At 37.7% G+C, this 27211-nt stretch overlaps 1 protein-coding gene and 1 non-coding gene across 11 annotated transcripts in view; one reads left to right on the top strand and one right to left on the bottom strand.

Moving 5' to 3' along the window:
• TBC1D5 (TBC1 domain family member 5) overlaps positions 1–27211 on the top strand; it is a 536588-nt gene that overhangs the window by 405274 nt on the left and 104103 nt on the right. For all 10 annotated transcript variants that reach the window (XM_042999057.1, XM_042999056.1, XM_015539905.2 and 7 more), the window contains one exon: positions 9173–9279. In XM_042999057.1, the coding sequence (XP_042854991.1) occupies positions 9173–9279 (107 nt within the window). The remainder of the gene's footprint in view (positions 1–9172; positions 9280–27211) is intronic.
• LOC122230843 lies at positions 6505–6607 on the bottom strand. Its single transcript, XR_006207920.1, has one exon. It is a non-coding gene; the product is annotated as a U6 spliceosomal RNA (small nuclear RNA).

The following is a 27211-nucleotide window of genomic DNA, read 5'->3' as shown; positions in this document are numbered from 1 at the left end:
AAAACATCAAAATGAAAGCAGAGATCTAAACAAGCAGCCGGGAGAAAAAACAACTGTGAGTACACAGAGACTATATAGGGAGGAGGAAAAGTCTCAGAGAACTAAGAAAAACATAATTCAAAGGAAAAAGTGTAATTGGAAGTTACAATATGAAAATAAGGTGGTTGGAATATAAAACTGAAAAAGTATCCCAAAAAGTAGCACATAAAATAGATTTAGAAAATAAAAAAGAAAATTAAAGGATCTGGCCAGGAGATCCAACATCTAGATAATGAGATTTCTTTTAATAGAGAAAAGAGAGAAAGAGAAGAAAGACCTAACAAACACAGGATAAACAAACAAAAAAGAAAAACAGAAGGGAGAAAATCATCAGTGAAGCAATTAAAGAGAAACTTCCAATTGAACAGAAAAACATGAGTTTCTAAATTGAAAGGTCCATTATATCTGAAAATACATGCAAATTAAGGTACACTACTATGAATTTAGATGGGGGGGGTGGAAAAGATAAAGTGGTCACATAGAAGAATGTGAATTAGAATGGTTTGAGACTTTTTCACTGGAAGACAAAATACTCTGGAACAGGGCTCCCAATTTTCTGAAGGAAAAGTATTAACAGCCTGGAATTCTGTACCTAGCGTAACAATTAAATGTCAAAATAAAATCTTTCAAACAGAGAAGCTTTCAAAAAATTTCCTGTCCTGTCCCTAAAGGTTTTAGAGGATGTGCTCCACCAAACTGAGTGTATAAAGCTAGAAAGAAGCTAGGTACTCTAGGAAATAAGGATACAGCACTTGCAAGAGGTAAAGGGCCTCCCCAGGATGAGAGAACAGGCCAGAGAGCTCCTGATAAATTTCCCCAAAAAAATAAAATTAAAAAAAAAAAGAAAGAAATTGACAGAAATACCTAAAAATTGATTTGAATTTTTGAAAATGGATATATACAGCTGGGATAGTGTTTAAGGTTAAACTTGTGTTAAATAACTACATGACATGGCAAATGGAAAAGGAGACAGTTATAAACCCCAGGAAAGAAAAGAGGTTGTGGAAAAAAATAATTTCTACAAATAATTAAAAGTCACTGTATTTTTGAAGTAACCTTACTGTGTAAATTCGTTAACATTTTTCTTGATAATTTCTTACTGTCTGCTCTGTCATATGCACACATTGCCCAAATTTAGTTGCATGCAAAAATCGCATTTTTCCAGCAATTTCTGCCCATTGTACCCCTCTGCCCCTTTCCTACTTCAAGTATTCATCTTCTCCCCTCTGTAGTATTACCAGGAACTTGAGCTGACCCCCTGCATCTTGTCCCTCTTTTCCTCCCTCCACTGATCACTCTGTGCTGGCATTAATCTTTCTAAAACCAAATGTGATTACATTACTTCAGTCCTTCCGTGAGGGTTAACGAACACAGAGTGAAATCTGAACTCCATCCCCTGTGTACAGGCTAAGACTGCCACTTGCTTCCATGCCTCCATTTCTCTGCAGCACTCCGCCATCGGGCAACTCAGCGTCCTGCTCTGTGGACTTCGATTTGCTGGCTGGTACTCTCTGCCTTTGAGGCCTTCCACCCTGGGAGCTGTCCCAGCCCTTTGCATGTGCCATTGTTACCAGCTGCCTCCTATGTTGCAGTCAGTCTTATGCTTGTCTTCCACCATGCTATCAAGAGAAAGCTGAGATTGTATCTTATTTCTCATCACGTCCATAACACTTAACTCAATGTATGGAACAAAATAGGTATTTAATAAATGCTAGTTAAATAAGTGAATCATGAAGGGCAACAAAAGAAAGAGATAATGTCAACACTTCTCAAATATCTTCTGTACCTCCACCATTTCTACTGACACATCTGTATTTCTGAGTAAGGAATTAAAAATCATGAAGCAATGAAATAAAACGTACCTATATCTATATACCTGTATTCAGATTAACAAATAATTGATTAAAAACCTGACCTATGGTTTTCCTTCATTTGGATCAAAATTGAGAGGCAAAAACTATAAATCAGGCTTATTAAACATGAGTCTCTAAATTGAAAAGGTTCATTATATATTAATTTTTTTTATTTTAGAGGAAGAGAGAGAGAGAGCAGGGGAGGGGCAGAGAGAGAGAGGAAGAGAGAGAATCCCAGCAAGCTTCATGCCCAGTGTGGAGCCCAATGCAGGGCTAGATTCCACAGGATCATGACCTGAGCAGAAATCAAGAGTTGGACCACCTGAGTAACCCAGGTGCCCCTCTTTGTGGAAGTTTTAAACAGAGTTCTGATTTTTATGCAAGTTTTACATGTACATACTTTAAAAAGTCAAATCATTCTATAAGGCTGGTTACAAAATTAACACTTGCTCCCAGTCCCCAGGCCCATGTGCTTTCTTTTAGCTGACCAAAAAAACATTTGCCTTCCGTATTGTAAAGAAAAAAAAAAAATCCTAATGTTACTAACTCTCACTTTAAATGTTGTCTACTGACTTCTCATTCAAGAAAACGAAGCTTTAACTCATCCTTAGCACTGAAGGCCAACCCCTGCCAGCCCCCACATCACAAATGCATTCCTTATCTCCCTACCCCTATGACATTATACCATAATTTTGGTTAAATCAACTTTAACCAGAGGCAAATGTTATTACAGCTGAGCAATACAGTGTATCATAACTATACTCACACCCTATCCACTGCCAATTCTCTACTCAGATACTTATTTACTTACTACCTTTCATTTGACAACACTGTATGTTTAAAGATATAAAGTCTTGAGTAGAGATCTCTTAGGTTGTTTGATCTCTCATTAAAATAAATTCTGTTTAAAGCGTATTAAGCTTGGAGCGCCTGGGTAGCTCAGTTGAACATATGACTATTGGTTTCAGCTCAGGTCATGATCAGTTCGTGGATGTGAGCCCCACATTGAGTTCCGTGCTGACAGTGAGGAGCCTGCTTGAGATTCTCTCTCTCCCTCTCTCTCTCTCTCTGCCCCTCCCTGCTCTTGCATGCTCACTCTCTCTCTCTCTCTCTCAAAAAATAAACATTTAAAAAATCATTATAAAGTGAAGCAATAAGAGGAGCACTTTTATTTTTTATTTTTATTTTTTAAATGTTTATTTTTGAGAGAGAGAGCGCAAGCAAGGGAGGGGCAGAGAGAGGGAGGCACGGAATCCAAAGCAGGCTCCCAGCTCTGAGCTGTCAGCATAGAGTCCGATGCGGAGCTCGAACTCATGAACCAGGAGATCATGACCTGAGCCAAAGTCAGACACTTAACTGACTGAGCCACCCAGATGCCCCAAGAAGACCACTTTTTAAAGGTTTTTTTTTTTTTTTTTTTTTTTTTTTTTTTTTCTGGGAGTGCCTTGGCTGCTTCAGTCAGTACAGCATTCAACTCTTGATCTTGGGGTTGTGAGTTTGAGACCCACGTTGGGTGTAGAGACTACTTAAAAGTAAACTCTTAGACTCTTAAAAACTGAGAACAAACTGAGGGTTGATGGGGGGTGGGAGGGAGGGTAGGGTGGGTGATGGGTATTGAGGAGGGCACCTTTTGGGATGAGCACTGGGTGTTGTATGGAAACCAATTTGACAGTAAATTTCATATATTAAAAAAATAAATTAATTAAAAAATAAAAATAAAAAAATAAAAAAATAAAAATAAAATAAAATAAAAAAGTAAACTCTTAAAAAAATAAATAAAAAAATAAAAATTTCTAAAGAGTAGGCTACTCTGAATTTGAGATTCTCCTCTTTCCAAAAATTTAATTTAAAATTCTCATATTTCTGAGCAAAATCTACTAGAGAAATAAAGAGCATCCCATTGCTTACAGAAGAGTGTGTGTCCATCTTGGGTTTTGAGGGTGGATGTTGCAGTGATTGACGGCGCTAAGAGGGGCAGTGGTCACAGCGGCAACCAGGGAAGAAGACCCAGAAGGACACAGTCTTAGGAGGATCATAAACACTGGGTGAAAGTCACTTTGTATGGAGAAGGATATTCCTCTGTTTTATATTTGGCTTTCTCCAAGACTGAAAAGAATCAAAGTTTCGTTCATTTTATTTACGATTACTCCCTGCCCCAACCTGGTTTTTTGGTCCATCTGAAATCCAATTTTATATGTTGCCATTTTATAACTGGGAAAGTAAAAATAGTAAGGGTTTTAAATAGTGGAAGAGAACAAATGCAATAATTGTTTCTTTTTTCCTTCATGTATTAGGTCTTCGACAAGTATTTTTTCAAAGCACATAGCATTTATTGACTGTCTTCTGCATGCCGAGTAACTTGCGAGACACTTAAAATACACGTTGGCTTTGTTTTCAGTGTAGAGGTAGAATAAATTACTTTAAAGCCTTGAGGTTTTCTTTTTTGTTATTCTTGTTAGCTAATTATTTTTATTTTACATTTAATCCATGATTATTTGATTTATATACCTCTTTATAGCTAACTACAAAATTTATGCCTATTTCTAAATATTTACTATACTTGCCCTTATATACGGAGACCTTTATTTCAGTGTATCTTTGAGGCTTCTCTGTCACTCACAACATAGTTGGTGTTCAGAAGCCATCTGCCCTGTGTCTGAACTTGACCTCTGTACATGGATACTCCTGTCGTGACATTTTCTGCTAGGAGTGCAGCAATGTGTAAGATATAGCGATGGAGAATGAGGCTGTCAGCTACACAGACCTGGGTTCATTCAGCGCTGTCTCTGCCATTCAGGAGCCCAGTGGCCTTGAATGTGTTGTTTATCCTCTCTGCACTGCTGTCTCCTCATCCACAATGTGGAGTTGATGACCACAGGTTCCTTAGTAGGGATTAGCAGGACTCGCAGGATAGTTGTATAATGTATGGCAAGTTGCCAGGCACATTATAGATGCTTAATAAGTGATAGCTATTACTTTTTTAATTTTAGAGAAATTAAAGGAAGTCTACATTTAGTTTTGTGTTCTTTGGTAGTTGTTCCCAGTCCATTTTGTCAACTTGAGAAAATAAGTATATCTGAATATAAAATTAAGTAATTAGAATAAAGTGTTTTATTTGCGAGTTTTACAATTGTTGGTACAGTTAACTTTGAATTATATGTAAGTTATTTAACCATATTGCTTTAGGCTTTCTCAAAACAATATCATCCTCTGATTATCTTTACTGATTTCATTATTTTTTTGTTTTCTTATTACTGGAGAAACTATTTAAACCAGCTCCCTTAGACACCTCCAGAACAGCCGTGTGCCTTGTAGAGGTAGAGACAGAGAAGTCAGCTCTGCTTCGTGCGGAGGGAGTGCCATTCAGCAAGAATTAAACAAGATGGGAAACACACTACCTTGCATCTGTGCCACCCTTATAGGAACCCTGCGCGTAGTGTAAGCATCATTATCTGTTTTATAAATGGGAGAAATAAAGCTCATGATGTTAAGCGCCTTGCCTAGGTCACACACAGAATAAGCGAGCATTCTGAAGTAGATCTAATCTAGATTCTAACTTAGATCATCTGATTCCAAATCCAGTCTGTTTTCCTAGGTACCACTTAGATTTGTCTTCATCGTCTCCGAGTGAGCTCTTCAGGGTGTGCAGCTTCGGTACTTTGTTTTGAAAGCATATATGTACTTGGTTTCAAATGCAGGGAGATAGCAAAAATCAGCCTTTTTACTTGTTTTCCTGTGTCACTGCCCTCCTCTGATAGAATAAGCACTAGAGAAGGAACAGCACTGCAGATGAGTTTCTCACGTGCAACAACAATCTGCTGTAAAGATCAAAACTAAGTTCTTATTCAGTCAGATCCCTGCTATTTTGTTTGTAAACCAGCTTGTGTTATTCTCTCTTGCCTACTCTTAATTGGGCACAGCAATTCAAAATGGACTTAATGCCTCGCGTATGCAATTGCAAATTAGAAGTGCTCTAAACGTGCAAGTTTTCATTAATAGATATAGTATTATCTGAAGACAGTGGGCTATAGGGGAGGTAAAACTTTACCTACACTCATTTAGGTTTTCAGCTGCATTCTTTAACAAAAAAACATATTAGTGAGAAAAACAGAAGTTTATTAACATCTATCTTATTATATAATTAGATATGTGTTAATTATATAATCATATATTTTAATGTTATTTTAATCTTAATAAAATATTTATAATTATATAATTAATACATATTGTATATAAAAATGTGTGTCTCATTTGTATTTGGTACTCAGGGAATAATGAGCAAATCTCAAAGATATGGCTTTAGAATTTAGGATTAAATACTGTCTTAATAAAGAAAGGGGAGAGAGGATGTAGATCTCAAAGAGGAAAATAAATGATTTTTAGGAAAGACCGTGGACCCTTAGAAGAACAGATGAGAGGTATGAGTTTGTGACAAAGTTTGTCCTGGGGGAATTTATGACCATTGACTTCCTTTCGGAGGATTTATCTTTAGGCAGATAAGGGGAGTTCAAAGAAAGCCTCACTCTGTTTTTGTTGTTTTTCAAGTGCCTATAGCTCAAAATAATCAGTATACCAAAGGGACATATTTGGGGGTGGCATGTCCGGAACTCCCATAGCAGTATTTCACTTCACAAATTTGCACGTCACCCTTGCTTAGGGACCACGCTGACTCTGTATCGGTCCAGTTTTAGCACATGTACTGCCGAAGCGAGCACTCTACAGCAGTATTTCAGCTGGCATGTTCTGCTACCCTTCAGAGCTCAGATTCATTTGCAATTATATCCCTAGTGCCAGTGCCTAGCGGTCTCTGTGTGTCCAGGATATAGTAGATGCTCAGGAAATGTTCATCACATTCAGTGTCTGGGTGGATGAAAGGGAGAAATGAGAGAAAGAATGTTAGCTCCTTCTTTCACTCTGCAAGTAGGATATTATTAACGCATTAGTTGGCTTCCCTTACATGTTTTACAGCTTCTGACGGCTTCAAAAGTTCTTTCAAGTTGTAATAACAGGACTGTTGCCCTTGTCCCTCCAAATAAGTGCCTGTCTATATCAGGCCATTCTAGAGACAGGGTTATGCTGACCATCCAGGCTGCTTAAAACTGCTACAACAAGGGTAGTAATACTAACTGGCTTTTCTGTTTGCAGTGACTATTGCATTCATTATGGCATCTGAATTTTAAAACAACTGCCTTTTCAAAACAAAGCCATGTATTAGAGCGCAGACCCTGTAGCTAGATTTCTGAATTTCAAATCTTGCACCGCTACCAACTCACTGTGCGGTTTGGGCAAATGATTCAGCCTTTCAAAGTATTAGTTTTCTCATCTGTAAACAGGGATGATAACTATACCCTTATAATAAGATAGTCGTAGAAATTAAATGAGATAATATAGGGAAAATTCTTAGCATAGGGCCTGGTCTCAGAAAGCCTTCGATAATTTTTTGTCATCTTAGTGGTAGTCATAATAATAACTGCTTCTTGTTACACATCTGCCCTTCTTCGCTTTAATTTTCTACAGAGTAAGGACTGTGTTTTGTTTATTTCTGCCTCCCCGCCCAACATGGGGCTTATCATGAGTTAGGTACTCAACAAATAACTATTGGATTGAATAAAGCAGGCAGATAATTTTTTTTAACAGGAAGTTGTGTTCCAAATGACTGAGTTTAAGCTCGGAGAGGTTACCAACAGGTTTTGAGCAGCTGCTATAAATCAGCCATACAGTATGTCCTTTAATCTTAAGGCAACTTTATGAAAGGTTCATATGGTGTCCCAGAATTCAAACCCACATCTTTGAGTCCCGAGCCCAGAACCATTCCCACAAAACCCTCCTGCCTCTCTTACAAAATATACAAGAATTCTTTCCGGGTCATTATATACTAGTATATAATCATTATAGTATTTGGGTAAGTATGAATTGATTATCTAAGTTTTATTCATTTGTTAGATCTCAAAGAAAAAACTACATGGTAGCATTATACTGTTCCCAACCTGCTAGCTTTTTGAATTCTAGAGAAAAAAAGGATAACAGGTAACTGAATGTGAATATGACAAAATGAACGAATAAGGAGAGAGTAGTCTGAACAGATACAGAAAGGGTAGGATAAGTGAGTGCTTTACAAATGAAAGCAGATGTATGAAATTACAAGCTGTCAGATCAGCAACGGAAATGAAGATGATAAAGTGGTTCCTTACATAGATTATAATTATTCATTTTGCCCAGTCCTGTCTCCTTTCCCCATAATGTTCATGGGAAGGGGGAGGGGGTGAGAAGCTGTTGCAAAAAATGTTGCTTCCAACAAAAGAAGAAAAAAAAAATCTAAGAATCGAGGGTATTTCTGATCACACACAATTGTTTATTTTGTGATTTATGTTGTTTCTATAGAATCAGTTGTTTTCCTATGGAATATTTTTCAACTGCTTGTTCTGATTAATGAAAAGGATTCAGTTGCAACAACAGGAAGTTGTAACTGTAAAGTTTCTTCACAATCAATGCTGTGGAGGCAGTCAGTGTGGCTTACAAAACAAGCGTCATTAATGGGCAAGACTGTGACAGCAGTGGCAGATGGATTGCCAAGAAATGAAGTAGTTTACATAGACCTGCTTGAAAAGATGTGTTTAATAATTGCACCCATAATTAGGTTGATTTGGGAAAAAAAATTAAACGACAGTCTAAGGAACACAGTTAGGCTTATCTATGAAGATTTTGACATTTTTCCTCCAAGAAATGCTGCATGGATACTCTACCTAAATTTCTCGTTACCTTTAGAAGAAAATAATTGAAAGAAATTAGATTTTTTAAAACTTTGAATTACATAATATTTATATATAAAAGAATAAATGTAACATATGTAACTTATGGAGCATAATTAAGGTAAATATTATTTTATGATAATTTTAAACTGGTTCTTTCCCATTCATAAGATTTTTGTTACTAATTTCTAAGCAGCAAAACTAGAGACATTTAAACACAGACATATAAATGGCAATAAATATGCATGCTTCTAAGAGTTTATTTATATTGCAAACGTACACATCTCGATATCTGAAGCTCTTCTTCCAACACCCCCTGAGGATAAGTACTAGATATTAGATTGCAGTTAACAGTACAGTGTGCTGCTTCAAAGGCCATTTGGTAAAGATCCCTTTCCCCATTTCCTTTTATCAAATTAATTGAGTTATTGGTTTGCTTTCTTTGAATCTAAGTTGTTATTTTTTTACTCTCAAGTAATGCAAACATCTTAAACAGTATTGCTTCTGAATTTTTTTTTTCCTCCTATTTAGTGATCTCTAGTAACTACCAGACCTGTCTTGGCCTTCTGATGCATTACCCACTAATTGGGGATGTACACTCACTGATTCTTAAGGCTCTGTTCCTTCGAGATCCAAAGGTAAGATTTCCAAATAGAGTATGCACAATTTTAAGTTGGGTGAAAAATTGGTTTCTCAGTACAGCTCCAAGAATTGCTAATGGGGAATTTGTCTAATGACAGAGGAATTGCCTAATGAAAGAATGTGTCTAGAGTTGTAGGCAAAACTCACATATCTCACTGGCTAGCAACTTAGCAGGTAAATTAAGTGGACGTTGCCCTGAGAAACTGGAACACCTATCTCTTGTCCCTCAGAAGGTTGTTCTGCCCTCCTCCTTCCTCACAACTCAAAGAATAGTTGAGCAACTACTTCTCCTTATAGCCACACTTCATTATCATGGGTACTCCTCACAGGGACTGAGATAGAGCCTCAGGGGCCATGTGTTCATTAGAGCTATCAAAAGGACTGTTTCTGTAAGAGTTTATGATACAATGAAATCATTCCATATTATGAATATGTATTTTTTATTTTTTGGGTGAAGAGTAACCTAGTAAAATAAAGGCTTAAACAGACTTTAATGCTGATTTCTCTATTTGAACTTAAAGCAAGCCACCAAAATTTTCTTTACACTTCAGAGAAAAAGTGTGCTCTTTTACAACTAATGTTATATTTCTTGAAAATAAGAACATTTAATGATCTAAAAAAATCTGTGAATCCTTGATGCTTTTGAGCCAAACAAAAATATTGGATGAAGTATCAGAGAGAGAGCTTCAAACACGAGTATGAGAATGCCAGGCATTGGGTGGTAATCCCAGCCTTTGGCTCTTTGGCAGAATTCCCAACAGTCATGTTGGCAGTTGTCGAACTGTCTTTGAGTCAGTCTGTCTGTGGATCCATTGCCAAAGCTCTGTCTGATCGACTTGGGCCTCCAAGTTTAACGTAAATTTTAATTCTAAAGGATTTCTGCTTTCTCCTGGGCTGTTGACTTCAACATTTGAGTATGACCTCTATTTATCCTTTGATAGATTTAAAAGATTTTATTTTCTTGTGTCTACATCCATTTTTTCTATAAAAATATGCAATTTTATATCATTTCTCCTATGCAAAATTTCATTAAGTGTCAGAAATATAATCCATCATTTCTCTGATACTTAAGATAGCATATATATATATTTTTTCTTTCTGGTAAGGCTCAGGAGTCTGACTATAAAATCAGAATTTCCATATTTTTACGTATTTTTCTATATAAATACCCATAATTATGAAATATCTATAAAATGAGTAAAGAATGAGGTTGCTGGTCAATGAGGTATATGAGTTTTGGTCTATAAACTTAAGGTAAGCTCTATCAGTTCAGCATTAGGAATTCTTAGAAACATACAGAGTGGGGAAAACACTGCTAAAATAACTCTTTGAATTCTCTACTTATATGATTTATTTGGTTTTACTGAAGGGAGAAGTGAATATGTTATCTAAACCTATTGATCTTAGTAATTTTTCCCTAGTTAAATATGGTTGATCTTGCTATGAATCATCCACTCTTCTTGTTCCAGAATTCTATACAATAAATCAATCAGTGTTATTAATGGAATCTGTGATTTTAATAGAGTACTTTTTATCTCAAAGGTATTATACATAATATACGAGTATAATGAAGCCAATTCTATAAGCTTTAAATTTATTCTCTCTAAGGATTAAGAGGAAAAAATAATAGCATAAGTATCTTAAAAAAAAAAAAAAGTAAGTATTCCATTCCCCACTTGTACATTCAGAGTCTTACTAAGTAAAAACATTATCAAGATAATGGCCAAAAATGTAGGACCTTAAATTGGTACTTCTGAGACAGAAGAAATTGGTCAGGAGGAAGGAGTCATGTTTAAAAGGCTGTTGAGAGCAAGTTTGTAGAATGATATCTATAGGAAAGATAAAGAAAGCTGTATAGTATTAAGGGGCTTTCACATGGCTAATCCAGCAAGGTGATAATTTTAGTTACGGAGCAAGGAGACTGAATTAGGAATCGGGATATGGGGTCAAATCTTGACTCTGCCAACAGCTATCCCTGTGATTTGGGGAAATTCGTGCTTGCTGTCTTGGTCTTCCCGGTAGGGATTGAATTAAATTATCTCTAATGACCCACTCAGCCAGAGCTCCTATGGCCATAAAGCACTGACTTACAATGATCTAATAAGGTCCAATCCAGGGGACACCAGGGTGGCTCAGTCAGTTAAGCATCCAACTCTTGATTTCGGCTCTGGTCATGATCTCATAGTTCATGAGTTCGAGCCCCACGTTGGGCTCTGCACTGACAGTACGGAGCCTGCTTGGGATTCTCTCTCCCTCCCTCTCTCACTGCCCCTCTTTCAAAATAAATAAACTTAAAAAAAATATTTTAAAGATCCAATCCAGTGCTATAGAAGTTCAAATAAAAAAAAAAAAAAGAATGCAACACAGCAAGTTTATATATAGCACAGGTATCCACAAGTGGACAGACTTTTCAGTGTAGTAATGTCAATTATAAAGTAATATAGGAGGCCATTTACACTGAGGGGGAAGAAAAAGAGGGAAAGATGATGCTAGTACCCTGCCCATATCCTCTAAAAATCCAGACATCAGAGTGCTTAAATTTTTTCTATTTATTATTAACAATGAAACACTTAGAAATACTAGAATCATTCCCAGTTCAAGTAGATCAGAGTAAATATATAACCACACGAGTCTCTGTGAAGCGAACTAGTAGAAGGATGAGATTTGAGGCATGAAAGTACATTTTCCCATAGCCCAGCTCCTTGTGACAGTAGTGTTGAGTGTTGCTGACAGACTCAATAAAATAAAAATAAACAAGGAACTCTGAGCCCCCCAAGTTCATTGCCAGCTTCAGAAAAGCACTTTGTCCCAGTGCTCTCCCTAAATCCCAGTGGAGATTGCTCAACTGAGAATAGACTTTGAAACTAGAGGATGAGACACTGAGCTTTAATTGTTTTATATCAGATGTAGGCTTTACTGTGAAAAGATTTCTCATTTGAACAGACTGAAATAATAGGGCTGTAAACTGTAATAATAGGATCATACTCTTCACGGTTCCCAAGCACTTCGATGTGCTTATTAATTTGGTCCTTACAACAAGCTATGAGGTAGGCAAAGCAGGTTATCTTTCTTCATTCTTTTTCAGTGCAGACAGATTAAGGGTATGTGGCTTTCCCCAGGCTGAAAACTTGTAAGCTTTCAAGCTAGCTAGAATGGCTCCATGACCCTTGTATGTATCCATCCCCTCCTGAGATTCCCAGCATACCTTCTGCCTCCTCCAGGAAGCTATTCTCAGGCTCGGATAGGATGTGTTTTCCGCTTTGTGTCCCTGTAAGCACCTTGTATTTTAGCTATTTGCTTATTTATTGCATCCATTATTCCTTCTTATGATCCGACTCATTTATTAGCATTTAGCTTTGTGTCCTACAGTGGTTGGTATTAAGAAAATAATGGTAGGGACGCCTGGGTAGTTCAGTCAGTTAAGTGTCCGACTCTTGATTTACGCTTAGTTCATGATCTCACAGTTTGTGACCCCTGAGTCAGGTTGGGCTCTGCGCTGACAGTGCAAAGCCTGCTCGGGATTCTCTCTCTTTCTCTGCCCTTCCTCGCTCTCATGTACGTGCTTGCTCTCTCTCTCTCTCTCTCTCTCTCTCTCTCTCAAGATTAATAAATAAAATTTAAAAAAAGAGAGAATGGTAGAATTGAACTCTGACTCATTTGCTAAGCATCTTCCTGTGTACCATACTGACTCTAATCTAGGTGAATCTCACTCAACTAGCATATTTCTGGAACCCATATCCACATTCCATGGAAGCCATCACCAACTGTATATTTGTCAGCTGCCATTTTTATCAAGATGGTTAAGGAACCCTACAACCTGAACGTAAAGGGCATCTAGTTCCTGGATTTGCTGTGTGTCAGAATTGTTTGAAAACCTATTACCACCTTCATATGTTATGGAACAAAAAAGACGTAACAAAGTATCTAGTCAGTAACCTCACTTAGACTGTCATAATTTCAGAACTGCAAAGAACCTAGAGATCTAATCCAGCTCCTCTTTTGGTTGATGAACAAACTGAGGATCAAGGTGAAGTTAAGACAGTCATTTAATACAGCTTGTCAGTGGCAGAGCCAACAATTGAACCCAGGTCTTCCAACCACCTTTCCACACAAGAGCTACAGTTTTAAAAATAGTAGAATCCTATTTACTAATATTTGTCATAAATATTATTTAATTTGTAATAGACATTTAATTTGCATCTGTAATAAATGAAACTGCCATGTAAATAAGTGGACCTAGAACTATTTGGAATTTTCTTAAATGTATACTATATAGAGACTAGATGTCAAATAGCTGTTTATAGCATCCTATACTCCGTTCACCATAAATACGGTTCCTATACTTGGCTCTTTTGACCATGATCCTAGTTCCTGTTTTCTTGTCTTTATCATATTAGAACCACTGAGCAGATTTCCAAAAACAATCCACTAAATGGAGTAGAGGGATAGAAGGAGGACAGTCTGAAAAATATGAAGTGATTAAAAAACATTGTTCTAACTAGTTGTTCAAATTCAAAAAAAAATTTAAAAACCCAATTAGAAACAAAAGTCATAGAAAATGTGAACATATTGTGTTCCTTAAATAACCAGATGTTCTCTCCTTCCTGAAGGCAGTAAGGGCTAGGAATAAAAGGTTTAAAACTATTGTTTTAAGTTAACTGTGAATTTTGCAAATCTGTTTTTACCCTTTAGCAAATAAAATTCTAATACGGAAACATAAGCAAAGTAATTTTCATTTTTCGGTGCTCTCTTATTTGTGTTGTGTGCTGAAGTGTTAACCTTATCACAAAGACTTATTACAAATGAAATACAGTACATGGATTAACATTTTAGATTATGCAGTAAGAATTTGACAGCTACTGTTTGTTTTGAAGACTAGAATATTCCCCCAAAAATATTTCTGGTAAGTTTGCAAGCAACCCTTTTAGCAGTGACTGTTGTTGTTTATGGAAGAAAATTGCTAGAAAGAAGACAATTTAATTTCATAGTCATTCTTTTGTACACAGAAACATACTATAAAAATATAGTGTACAATGTTGTTATGCTTGGCCAATTCTGTTTTGGCTTTTATTTGGAGTTGTATTAAATTTTGCCTTTTCAAATTATAAAAAGGCTATTCAGATTTCAGATTTTATGCAGCTAATAGGTTTTTACTCTTTTAATTCCAAAAATCCCCACTGTAGATGTAACTTTTTAAAAATACCAGATGACTTTGGTACAGTGTCATCTATCAGAATTGAAAAATGGTGAATGGGGGCGCCTGGGTGGCTCAGTCGGTTAAGCGGCCGACTTCGGCTCAGATCATGATCTTGCGGTCTGTGAGTTCGAGCCCCGCGTCAGGCTCTGTGCTGACAGCTCAGAGCCTGGAGCCTGTTTCAGATTCTGTGTCTCCCTCTCTCTGACCCTCCCCCATTCATGCTCTGTCTCTCTCTGTCTCAAAAATAAATAAACGTTTAAAAAAAAAATTAAAAAGAAAAGAAAAATGGTGAATGGATCCAGGCCTCACTACCAGTCAAGTGACAATGTTGGAAAATGTGCATTACAGTAATGGCATTGTCACTTTTTTTTCCTCTGAGCAATAAAGAACCTAAAAACCACATATACTGACGCTTTCAAGAGAATGCACAGTATCTATTTATTTACTTTTCGTGATGTTCCCATCAGATGTTCTGTTCAGATTTTCCAGTATTAGGGTTTTTTTTTTTTAATTTTTTTAATGTTTATTTATTTTTGAGAGAGAGAGAGAGACAGAGTACAAGCAGGGAAGGGGCAGAGAGAGAGGGAGACACAGAATCCGAAGCAGGCTCCAGGCTCTGAGCTGTCAGCACAGAGCCCGAAGCAGGGCTTGAACTCACGAAAAATGAGATCATGACCTGAGCTGAAGTCGGATGCTTAACTGACTGAGCCACCCAGGCTCCCCTCCAGTATTAGATTTTAATCTGATTTTCTGCTTCAGAAAGAATGCCACTTCTGTTTTCTTTATCCTTTTTTTCCCCTGAAAAGCTGGAGCATTTCTCTGAAAACTGCCGTTCTTTGAGAATCATTTGTTTTTGTGTTTACTCTGTTAGTGCCCCCACCAACATGTTTTTTTTTCTTTGTATCTGAGCATGTAACTACATGTCATTCTTTTTTTATCATTAGATTACAACCAATTGGATGTTTATTGTCATTAATATTTAGGAATTAGTGATTAATCTGGTATATTTTCACATTTAATCAGAAACACTTTTTTGACACAGACTAGCATTGAAAAGAACCTTAAATTTTACTTTTGAAGTAAGTTGGTGGCTATCAAAACTCCGTAAAGAAGTAATCTGAAAATCTTTATTAAACCAGTATTTGGAATGTGTTATTTATTGTGTTCAGACATTTCATAATGTAGAACTGGGTTTCTCAAAACTTGTTAAGGGTTGCCTAGGGGCCTCAGATAATTCTGAATTTGTTTTATAAAAATATTTTGAATTCATTAATTGATGCAACAAATCAGTCTATTGTGTGCTATCTAGAATTCAACAGGCATTGTTTAGATCCTGGTGAGATAGAGATAGATACAGATATTTAGATATAGATACAACATGTGGCCTTTATCATAATCATAATACACAAGTGAACAAGAAAGTACTCAACTTGGCATGTGTTATAAAGGATACAAATAGGGCATCATTTAAAAAATAAGAGAAGGAACGATCTGGGCTGAGTGAAGATTTAATTTATGTAGGTTCGTCAAAAGGCCCTCTCTGAGGAGAAACCATTTCAGGTGAGAACTAATGGAGGAGAAGGAATTAGCCAGACATAGAATATGGGGAAGAGCCTCCAGACAGGGGAACAGCAAACACACACTCCAGAGTGAAAAAGAGCTAAGACTGTTTATGGAACTGAAAGAAGACCAGTAGCTGTAGAGCCAGGAGCAGGGGCAGCATGCCTGAGACAATGGACGAGCTAGGGAAGGCTTGCATTGCTTTGTTCTTCTTGTGCAATTTTACACACTGATACATAGTAAAATCACTTTTAAGGTCACATTTTGCCACTCCCTAAAAGATTGCTGGATTTGTGGTGATTCTTCCTCATGTTTAAGATATCGTGTCATTATAAACTACTCTTACTCTCAGCCAGAAGTTCTAAGAACTCTCCTTGAATGAGTTCCTCAGTTGGTAAAGCACATTCACTTATTGAGATCTCTGGCCTGTCACATGGATCTGAGCAGTAGGTCATTGTTTGATTTAGGGAGACCGGCCGGGACCCTGAACATTTATTGCCTTTATCTTTTAAAAAACCCTCTTGGCTTCCTTTTGTAAACTACCAATCTCTGTCAGTTTTGCTTTCATTGCGTCAGTATTATGCTCCACTGTATAGTGAGGAGGGAATCTGACGAGTCTTTCTCACCTACCAAAATGAGAGCTCTGCTAGGTCAGGGATTAGATCTCCAACAGCACTAATGCGGTGGCAGCCACGTGAGGGAGGCACAGAATCCAGGTTCCACTTACATCACAGCCTGCTGTATTTACAGGGCAACTCCTTTTCTTGAACTGTAGAAGGAAGAGGCTGGGTCATGTAATCTCAGGAGACCTTCTGGATCTATTTTAGCAAGATGCAATTCAACGGATACTTTTTTTAATTACTGTGGGCAGAGGATGAGACTTGGTCCACAGGATTAGGACATAGTCCCTTATAGATGTAAATGACTGATGGTTATGAAAGGTAACATGAGTGAGAGTATTGCATGAAAACAGCTCATTTGGATTTGTAGAGTCAGAGAGGCTTCCGTTTGGAAGAGACGTTCTAACTGGGCCTTGAAGAATTTTCTCGGGAGATGTTACTCCATCTTAAGAAAACAGCACGAGCAAAGCTCCTGAGAATTGCTGGAGGAAGTTCCCAGGCTGGGCCTGGCAGTTCTACATCCACAGTCACTCAGTGACTCAGGGATGCAATACTATATTAGCAGACACATTTCTAAAAGTCCATCAGATGTGACTTTTATTTGGCATTAATTTGTATAGTATTCCAACTTTTGTGTTATTATTCAGCATAAGTAAATGTTATGTATTTAAGTGAAAAGTCCTTGTGAAAAGAATTGTATCCCGATGATTTTTACTGGATTTATTGGCTATAAATAATCACCTGTAGGAACAATATTTACTCAGAATAGGCAAGTCTTTGTTTCAGTCTTTAAAGTCATTCTTGGGAAACTTAGTGATTTTTATTTTGGGTGGCTGAAGAGAGCTGTGAAGCTTTGTGGCAAAGATTCTGTGTTTTAGAGGAGAAGGTTTCTCTTCTGAAACAATGAATTGTGGTGGTGATTTACTTTTCCTCAGATAACTAAAGAAGAGACTTGAATCCATGGTTAATTCTGTTCTGATTAACAATAAAGAAGCAAAATCTACAAACCATTCCCCTGATTTTTATTTGATATCTCACAAGGAAGGCAAGTCTAGGTTTTTGGCCGGGGGGGGGGGGGGGGGGAATATTTATTTTAAATAGATTACTTAAGTTTTAACAACTATTAATCCTGTACGTGTATGTTTAGAAAGGCACTGTGAGGGCCCAAATGTAAAAGCATTAAAGTATTACAGCACGTTACAGTGATATGTTTGTGATATGTCCCTGAGGTCAAGGAATGAAGTACCTGCCCCGCTTCACTGCTGGCTTGCCGTTTTACCCTGAGAGAAATCATTTAACCTTTTGCTGCCTTAGATTCAGGTTCATTAGTTGTTTTTTAAAAAGGGATAGGTGACTGATGAGGCTTTAATTAGCCTATAATCTCTAAAAGTCATTTGCAGCTCTGTGTTGTGAGAATCTAATCACTTACTCTTCTTATTGTATGTGAAGTAGCTTATTCAAAAAGTAAAGACACTACTTTGAGTTGTGTCTGTGTTGTCTTACTGTTACAATTTGAAGAAACTCGAAGTTCTGGATCACAGAGTATGACAAAAAGATTATAAACTTAAAACTGACAAAACAACAACAAAAAAGAATTCTCTTTAATATAAGTAAATATGGCCACAATAAATATTTTATTTGCTCCTTAAGCATATTAGCTCTGTAAACATATTATTGCTATTTCAAAATATTAAATGTATTGATTTTATAGGAATAAAAGTGAATACACTCAAGTAGTAAATTGTGTAACCATAATCAATTAACTTTGTGTTATTTAAATACTTTAGACAAGAAGCTATATCTGTTCCAAAAACAAAAACCACACAAAATCACAAAAGATTTTTTCACCGAGGATTTTTAAGTATATTTCATCATTTGTGTGATGACCATACTGGGAAATGGAAGGTAGGTTTGCGGAGGTACGGAAGTGGCAGTTGCACCCGGATGAGCCTGGAGCGCCCATCACGCGTGCAAGGCTGGCCCGCAGCACTTCCAGGGGGCGCCAGTTTGGCTCTGTGGAGGGGGTTTCACGGTAGCATTTGATGTGTGAGTAGGGTCCTCATCTGCTGTTAATGACATCTTCCAGAGATCTTCATATGATCTTTATTTACTTGGTTGCTTTTCCTGGTTTCAAAGAGGAACTTCATGGTTTGATTTCTTCACATTGTTTCTTTCCTCCAAAATGTATTTTTATTCATTTAGCCGAAATTCACTGAGCTCTTGCCGGGTACCAATCGCATCTAAAATGTCTCAGAAATCTTGCTGGAGTCATGTAGAGAGGGATGAACAGGATTTGTGGCAACTGAAAGGAATATGCTCTTGGTTGATTCTCTCACCTCCTTTAAGTCTTTGCGAAGGTCCAGTCTTTTCAGTGGGACCTACCCTAATCACCCTGTGACTGCCCTGTCCCCACTTCCCACTACAACACTCCTGTTCCCCTTGCCCTGCCCTACTTTTCTTTTCCGTAGCAATTATCATCTTCTGTCATAGTAGATAATTTATTTATATATTACGTTATTTTTGATTTTCTGTCTTCCCTGCTAATCTATCAACTCCATGACAGAACTGTGTTTAGTCTGTTTTATGTTCTGTTACCCAAGTACCTACAATAACAGGTGGATGAATGATGAATGAATGGATGAAAGAGTAAATGAACGTATGGTGACTAATAACCCCCAACCAAACCCTCGAGCACTCCTGCCAGAGGAGAAATTACGCTCTTGATTGCAGTTCAGTTTAGCAAGTGCTTATTGCTTCCTGTGCCAGGTCCTGGGGATAGAATGAATTAGGGAGACCTGGTCCCCTCAGCACATAGCTTGCAATCTAATGCAGTGGATCTTAAACTGTGGTGGGCCAAAGAAGCACCTGCCAGATCTTGTTACAAATACAGACTCCCAGACATTCTAGTGTAGATGGCTCTGCAATAGGATCCAGAAATCTGCATTTGTAACTGTTGAGAAACTGGTCAGCCATGGACAACAGTTTAAGAAACAGACGCTAGATTGAGAAAAAAAGGACGCAACCTGAAAGCTATAACTTCCAGCTGTATTCAATTTTCAAAAACAAACAAACAAACAAACAAACAAACAAAAACCTGGGGGGGCGGGTGCCTGGGTGGCTCAATCAGTTAAGCGTCTGACTTTTGATTGCGACTCAGGTCCTGATCTTGCAGTCATGGTCAAGCCCCACGTCGGGCTGTGTGCTGACAGTGCAGGGCCTGCTTGGGATTCTTTCTCTCTCCTTCTCTCTCTGCCCCTCCCCTGCTTGTTCTCTCTCTCTCTCTAAATAAATATTTAAAAAATACATTAAAAATGTTTTAAATTAAAAAAGAAAATGAAAAACTGAACTTTTAATGTACAAGTTAATATTGTTGGCTTCAGAGGCCTATGTGTCAGCCAGTCATGTATCACCTATGAGGTCTCCTAAAGGAAGAGGGGACTTATCCACACAAAGGCACTGACAGTGGCCTACTCTCCTCTCTCTTTGCTTCCACCACCTTATACCCCATTGCCATTTCCATATGCCCAATTAAGGCGATTTATGGGCTATGTTATCTTAAATAATGACATATTTACAATACCAAAGAGATGTCAGCGACCATGGACATCTCTTGTGGGTTCACTAGATATCCTCTGCTAATGTAGTTAAAAGAGTTGCCAAATGTAATTTCTTTTTGAAAAAAAAAAAGCAAAAAAAAAAAACCAATTGGCTTACCTCTGTTGTGACAAGTAGCTGTCTGTAATATGTTACCATGCAAATATTTTTGAAAAAATAAATATAATTGGTGTCTTCAAATTAAGATTCAAGGTAATGGTGACGTTTTAATAATGAAAGAGAATGGGAGCTTTTTCAAAGAAATTCATACTAGAACATTTTAAATTTGAATATTTGGAAATGTTTCATCCATTTGTGATGCTCTTGCCAAAGACAAATTAAGCATATCACTTATTTAAAACTCTCAAGGTACACTAAAAAGTTGTGGAAACAGAATTTTCTAACTTGGTTACTAATATCCTAAATGAAGAGATGAAGTCAGGTTTGAATCTGGTTTTTAAAATATAGAAATATAACATCCTCCAACTAAATTTTAAGAAGAGCTGTGTGATGGCTAATTTTATGTCATCTTGACTGGGCTAAGGAATACCCAGATGGCTGTAAAACATTATTCCTGATTGTCTCTGCAGTGGCAGTGTAGATGGGCATCATCCAGTCCCTTGAGAGCACAAATAGAACTAAAAGGTGGAGGAAGGGCAGACTCCTGAGCTGGGACATCCATCTTCTCCTGCCCTAGGACAGCTGAGCTCCTGGTTCTTGGACCTTGAGATTCCAGGACTTCCCAGCTTATCATCCCAGTCTTTCCCTGGCCTCCCCCCAACTCACCCACCTACACTTCCCTCTTTCCACCCCCACCCACCACGCCCCAGTTCTCAGACCTTGGAACTTGGACTGAATTATGTACCACTGGCTTTCTTGGTTCTCCAGCTTACAGATGGCAGACTTTAGCTTATCTCAGCCTCAACAATCATACAAGCCAATTCACATAACAAATCTCTTATATACCTATATATATCCTACTGGTTCTGTTTCTCTGGAGATCCCTAATACAAGCTGATTAATATTAAGGAAGATAGAAATTTATTATTTTAACAAAAATCTTGGCATAACTGATGAATTGCACAATGAATACCATACTTTAGCAAGGGAAGCCAATAGTATCTTTCCTCCATTCAGACCTATGTCTCTTTGTATGGTAGTTTTCTGGGATGTCATTGACAAAAGCTGTCAAAAGCATTTAACCAAGATTTTCAAAAAGAAGCATGTTCAATCACATCAATATATGCTAACCGAATATTTTTAGGAAGAGCAAAAGTTACCATTATAAGCAAACTATTACGAAAAATTTAATGTATTTCATCTCTATCTCATTTAAAAATTCTATTGCGCATACATATCTTTTCCCATGTACATAATAGATTAATACAAGTGGTACATGCATATGGCTTATAATAAATAAATATGCACATATTGATAGTACAAGCACACACACCCCATTTTAACTAGTAAAGGATTAATCAGAGTTGAAGGATCCCTGGTGTAGACCAGTAGTTCCTGAAAACTGATCCAGTTGATTCTTTTTTTTTTTTAATATTTATTTATTTTTAAGAGAGAGGCAGAGAGAGAGAGAAACAGAGAATCCCAAGCAGTCTCCATGCTGCCAGCACAGACTCCAACTCAGGGATTGAACTCATGAACCTGAAGATTATGACCTGAGCCAAAATCAGGAGTCAGACACTCAACCAGTTGAGCCACCCAGGCACCCCTGATCCAGCCAATTCTAATGCTTTGCCAGGATGAGAGTCTTCAGGCTGACTCCCGGCCCACATACAATTTTGGAGTCTGCAAAGACACACCCATTAGCAGGGGCAGCTTGGGAAGACCCAGGCCTTACCCTTATTCATAGGAATGAGTTCTCCTGAACTCCTCTAATGAAACTGATGATTTAATATCTTCTGGACCATTGGCCTTTCACTGAGAAGTATACCTATTCCATCCCAGTCCTCTTGCTGTGTTCTTAGACTTAGACTCATTATGTGCTTTTTGTAAGTGGTACTGATGACTACAAAGGCCTTTAAAACATTCAGTTCTAGGGATATGATGCATTTTGCAATTTCTTCAGAGGTAGTTGAGACTCTAGAGATCATATAATTATACCTTCATTTCCTCCCGAGGCTTGATGAAGGTGAGGCGAAATACCCAAAGTCATCCAGAATTCAGTGGCATAGCCAGGACTAGTCTCCAGCCTCCCACTCCCAATCTGGAGCTATCCAAAAGCTTCCTCCTTGGCCTTGCTCTCCCTGCAGACTCGTGGGACAGAACTTGCTCACTACTTCCGCTCTCACCATTTCCCCCACTTCCTATGTGGTCACTGGGAAAATTAAGACGAGCTGTTTGGTCTTGTGTAGCAAACACAGAACAATGCATTTCACCTTGATTATCCTTCCAGGAATAGTTTTTTACTTTTGATTTCACATTTATTCATGGTCTGAATACTGAATTTGAAAGTTGGTCTGTTATTAATTCGTTTGAAAAGTCTAGCCTCCACATTCCTGAAGTGAAGTGTACCCAGTGAAAGTGATGGGGAAAGTGCATAAAAATAATATTAATTGCATTTCTATAATGAAAATGATCTTTGAGTTATTTCCTTAACCATGTGGCTATAATGGCTACCACTTAGATGGAAGGCAATAAGATAAAAAATAATAAAATAAAAAATGAAAGTAAACCAGTTGAGAGAGCCAATTCAAAGGGTTAAGAGTGACAGTGTGAAATGCAGAAGAAAGGGGGGGAGAGAGAGAAAGCAAATGTATGAGTATATGAATATGAAGAAATAAGTAGCTGAAAAAAAGGAGGTGACCTTGGGCAATTTTCTTCTTGAGAACAAAATGTGTGCATACTACAATGCTCATTCACTTTCATTGTTATAGTGTGTTAAGGTTGATCAGCTGCTATAACAAGTGAACCCATACGTTTCTGTGGCTTACCATAGTAGATGTTCTTAAGTTTCATACAAGTGACAATACATTGTAAGGCAGGGGTGGGAGTGTCTTAGTCACACAGTTCTTTTTGGACTTCTACCAGCCCTGCTGTTTTCATCTTCAACCTTCCAGGGTTGCCCAGGACATTGACATCGCCAACAGGATGAGAAAAATAGCAGGGAAGATAGTCCTTGGGAGTTTTTACAGAAAGGACTGCAGGCGGCATGCATCGCTTTGACTCACATTCCCCTAGTTAGAACTCAGTCCTTTGGTTATCTCTAACCACATACGACTTAAGAAAATGTAATTGAGCCATGTGCCCAAGAAGAGGAGGAAGCAGGTGAGCCACTAATGGCTCTCTTTAAACTGGAAGTGCTTCTGGGTGCTTTGCTTCTTCTGCTCTTTGAAAGGGCTCTCTCTAAGGGAAAAGCTAAAATCACAGTGGGAAACTTGTGACCTTACGTCTCACAGTCTGAGAAATCTGACTTTGTCAGCACTCTCAGAAAAACCAGGCCATCTCTCAGAGACAGACTCCCAAAATTGAGCTCAAAAGGCTGCTGTGTGAAGCCAATATGTTCCTTTCTCTATCATAGGACGTATGTAAGACTGACATCCTCATGCCCCATGGACCACCGCATTCACTTCCTGGTAGCAGACTTACATGGACGCTACGTTGTTATCTGATCACTTACAGTGAGGGAGAAAAAACAAGTTATTGAAGTACATATGACCAGCATACTGTAGGCCTACATGGCAAACGCAATCAGAATCACAGAGCTCCTTGGAGGGCCTGGTATCAGATGGATGCAGATGGGAAGACATATTTAGTGAAACCAGGCTGTGAGAGCCTAGCATACCTACTCCACAGTAAGGAGAGTCTTCCTGTGGTCCTAGAAAGCACATGGCCCATTAACCACTAACTCAGCCTCCCTCTCCCACTGGCTCTTCCCATATGTGCCTCTTTGACTACTTTTCTCTGCTTCTTTGGCAGACCCTTTTTGACTGACATCTTTTTGCTTTTGATATTATATTAAACAGGTAAGGGATATAGTCAGATCTTGTTAGCCTGAAAACCACCCAGTCTCGTGAGGAAGGCTTTGCATACCTGTATGTTCGGAGGTACTTTGTATTAATTTTACAGTTTGACTTTCTCATAGTTCTTGGGTGCACCTCACAATTACTTCCAATCATTAATAAACTTGATTTCTGAAAGGAAAATTGGAAATAATTGTTCCCTTACCTACCATTTCAGGGATACTGACATAACATCTCTTTACTGTGTGGTTGCTTCAGTAAATCAAGAGTTAGGCTCCAGGTTTTTCTCTTCATGCTGTCATTCTTCGCTTTTTGACAGCCCCTTCAAGCTGATCCTCTTTAGTGTTTACTGAAAATGTGTTGAAGAGATACGAATTGATGAAGTTGAGAGCTATAAGATGTTTCACAAGATTGTCAGCCCTAGGTCGGACCATCATCATGTTGTAAGTTGGGGTTGTTAGTGATATGATTCTTGCCTTTTCTTGAAGTTCCTATTGCAGTACAAGTGCCTTATTCATCACTTCTCTCATTCTATAACAACAGCAATAAAAACAGAGAGTATTTCAAATTATTCCACTTAAGGTAAACGTTGTATGGTGCTTACATGGCTTGAGCTGTCTTTGGGGAATAGCGCCAAATAGGAAAATTTGAAGAAGGCAGAAAAATGACAGGAATGGTTGGAGTTGTTTTCATAAAGCCAGGAAAGAGATAAACCCTTTAGCCTCATCTTTCCAGCTAGTATCTGAAAAAATCCCACCAGATTTTCTCAGAAAAGTTGTAATGGAATGTATCTATTATAAATTTTACTTTATGAGAGGACCCACTGACAAGAATATCAGCTATCAATTTGAGATCAACTACTTAATTTACTTAATTGATAACATCTTGTTTAAGCTTTCTCATTTGAACTTTCCTCCATTTGAGTTCTAGAGACTAACCAACTACATAGGAAACAGCACTGAACAAAAACTAAATTTCAAGATATATTTAGGACTTACTCATTCAAAAGAAACTGACCTCTGATTAAACAAGGGAGAAGAGATTTCGTTATGGCAGAGGTAATAGAGTTTGATGCCCTAAAGAATTTCATTGAAGGATTTAATGCGTGTGTATGAATAGTCTTATTAAAATTGTCATTTGCTACCAACCATTGCTTTTGGTGTAAGAAAGCAAATAATGCAATATAGATAGTACGAGCATCCTGTTTCCTTCTCCCGTTTTCTCTTCCTTCCTTCCTTCCTTTTTTTTAAATAAGATTTAATTATGAGCTTCTTGAAAAAAGGAAATATAGAGAGTAGCTTGAAAGAACATTTAAGAGAGTATCAACAAGGCTTAGTGAATAATTAGCTATGGATGATGAGCAATTCATTGTATTTCCCAGGTATCCGCCTATTGATTGAGTTAATGGGAAAATGTATGAGTTGAGGAAGTTTGCAACAGTAACTAGGTATAAGAAGGTTAGATAATAAGTTGATTTTGAGTGGGTTGTGGGATATCCAGGTAGGGATGTGCAGAAGGCAATTGGGATGTGTGTCTAGTGCTCAAAGAAGAGCTTGGAACCATAAATAGAGATTTCTAAATCTAAATCTAAATCTAAATTGTAGTTGAGGGACTATAGGTGATCTCAAGGAATAATATGTTGAGGAGATGAGAAGAGAGCTGGGAGGGGAAACATAAGACATAATAGGGGCAAGAGGAAGGAGCATATGGAGAAGACTTAAAATGTGGGAAAACCATGAGAAGATAGAATTACAGTGGCCTAAGGATTGATAATTCCAAGAACATGGAAATAGTGACAAATGCTGTAAAGAGATCAACCAAAACAAAAACAGTTAACACTGTTGAAAATTGCTGCTGTATTTAGGGTGTACATTGAAGGGGAAATAAAAGCGTCCTTTCAGATTGAAACAATGCCATGAAAAATATTAAAAAAACAAGCAAAAAGACTGTCGATGATTGAGAAATAAAAAGGGAGAAGTAGAGATAGTATGGAACCTACAGATGAAAGTAAATCAGTAACACCATGCTGTTGATAATCAAGGGATAATTCTTCTCAAGTGCATAGATAGTGTGGCATTTTTCAACTAGATCCTTACTAAAGTAATAAGTCCAGTTTTTCATTCTACATTTTGAGATGTGAAATGTTATAAAATGTTATTTGAAGATATATAAACTGATTATTTAGAAGAAACAGATAACGCTAGGGAAAAAAATGATCAAAGCTATGTACTTGAATCTGAGATTATTTAGCCCAAAAAGAAGACTGAGAATTAAGAATGTTCTTGGGGGCGCCTGGGTAGCTCAGTCGGTTGAGTGTCCAACTTCGGCTCAGGTCATGATCTCGCAGCCTGTGAGTTCAAGCCCCGCATCGGGCTCTGTGCTGACAGCTCAGAGCTTGGAACCTGCTTCGGATTCTGTGTCTCCCTCTCTCTCTGCCCCTCCCCCACTCATACTCTGTCTCTCTCTCCTTCAAAAATAAATAAACATTAAAAAAATTAAAAAAAAAAAAAAAAAAGAATGTTCTTCAAACTTTCATGAACCGTTACGTAAATGAGAGCATTCCCTGGTATATGTAGCCGGGAAAGGTTTGAAGATCGAAATGGAACCAGTTCCTCAGTTGCTGTCTCCATGACTTTAGGGAGACTACTCCATACCGTTCTGAACCTGTTTCTTTACCTGTAAAATGGTGAAACATTTGTTGTGAAAATTCTGTGATTACGAGATAGTGTTTGTAAAGGGCTCGCTATGATCTGGCACCCGGTAGAGGATACCTGATGCCGTGTGTACTTTCTCTGGGAGAAAGTAGCAAGACTAGTAGACTTGAATCTATTTGTGGCATATTTAAGCTGTGGGTTTTTTTTCTTTAAATTTAGTGTTTAAGTGGGGCCTCACAAATGAGCAAGGTTATTCCTAAACCTCTTAATTTTCAACAGTGTCATTTACATAGAAAATTTCCTCAAATAACTTAATGGTACAGCAT

Source organism: Panthera tigris, chromosome C2 (assembly GCF_018350195.1).
Source record: "Panthera tigris isolate Pti1 chromosome C2, P.tigris_Pti1_mat1.1, whole genome shotgun sequence".
Taxonomy (NCBI): Eukaryota; Metazoa; Chordata; class Mammalia; order Carnivora; family Felidae; genus Panthera; species Panthera tigris.
The sequence above is the reverse complement of the archived record's forward strand: the minus strand, read 5'-3'. Positions and strand labels throughout refer to the sequence as shown.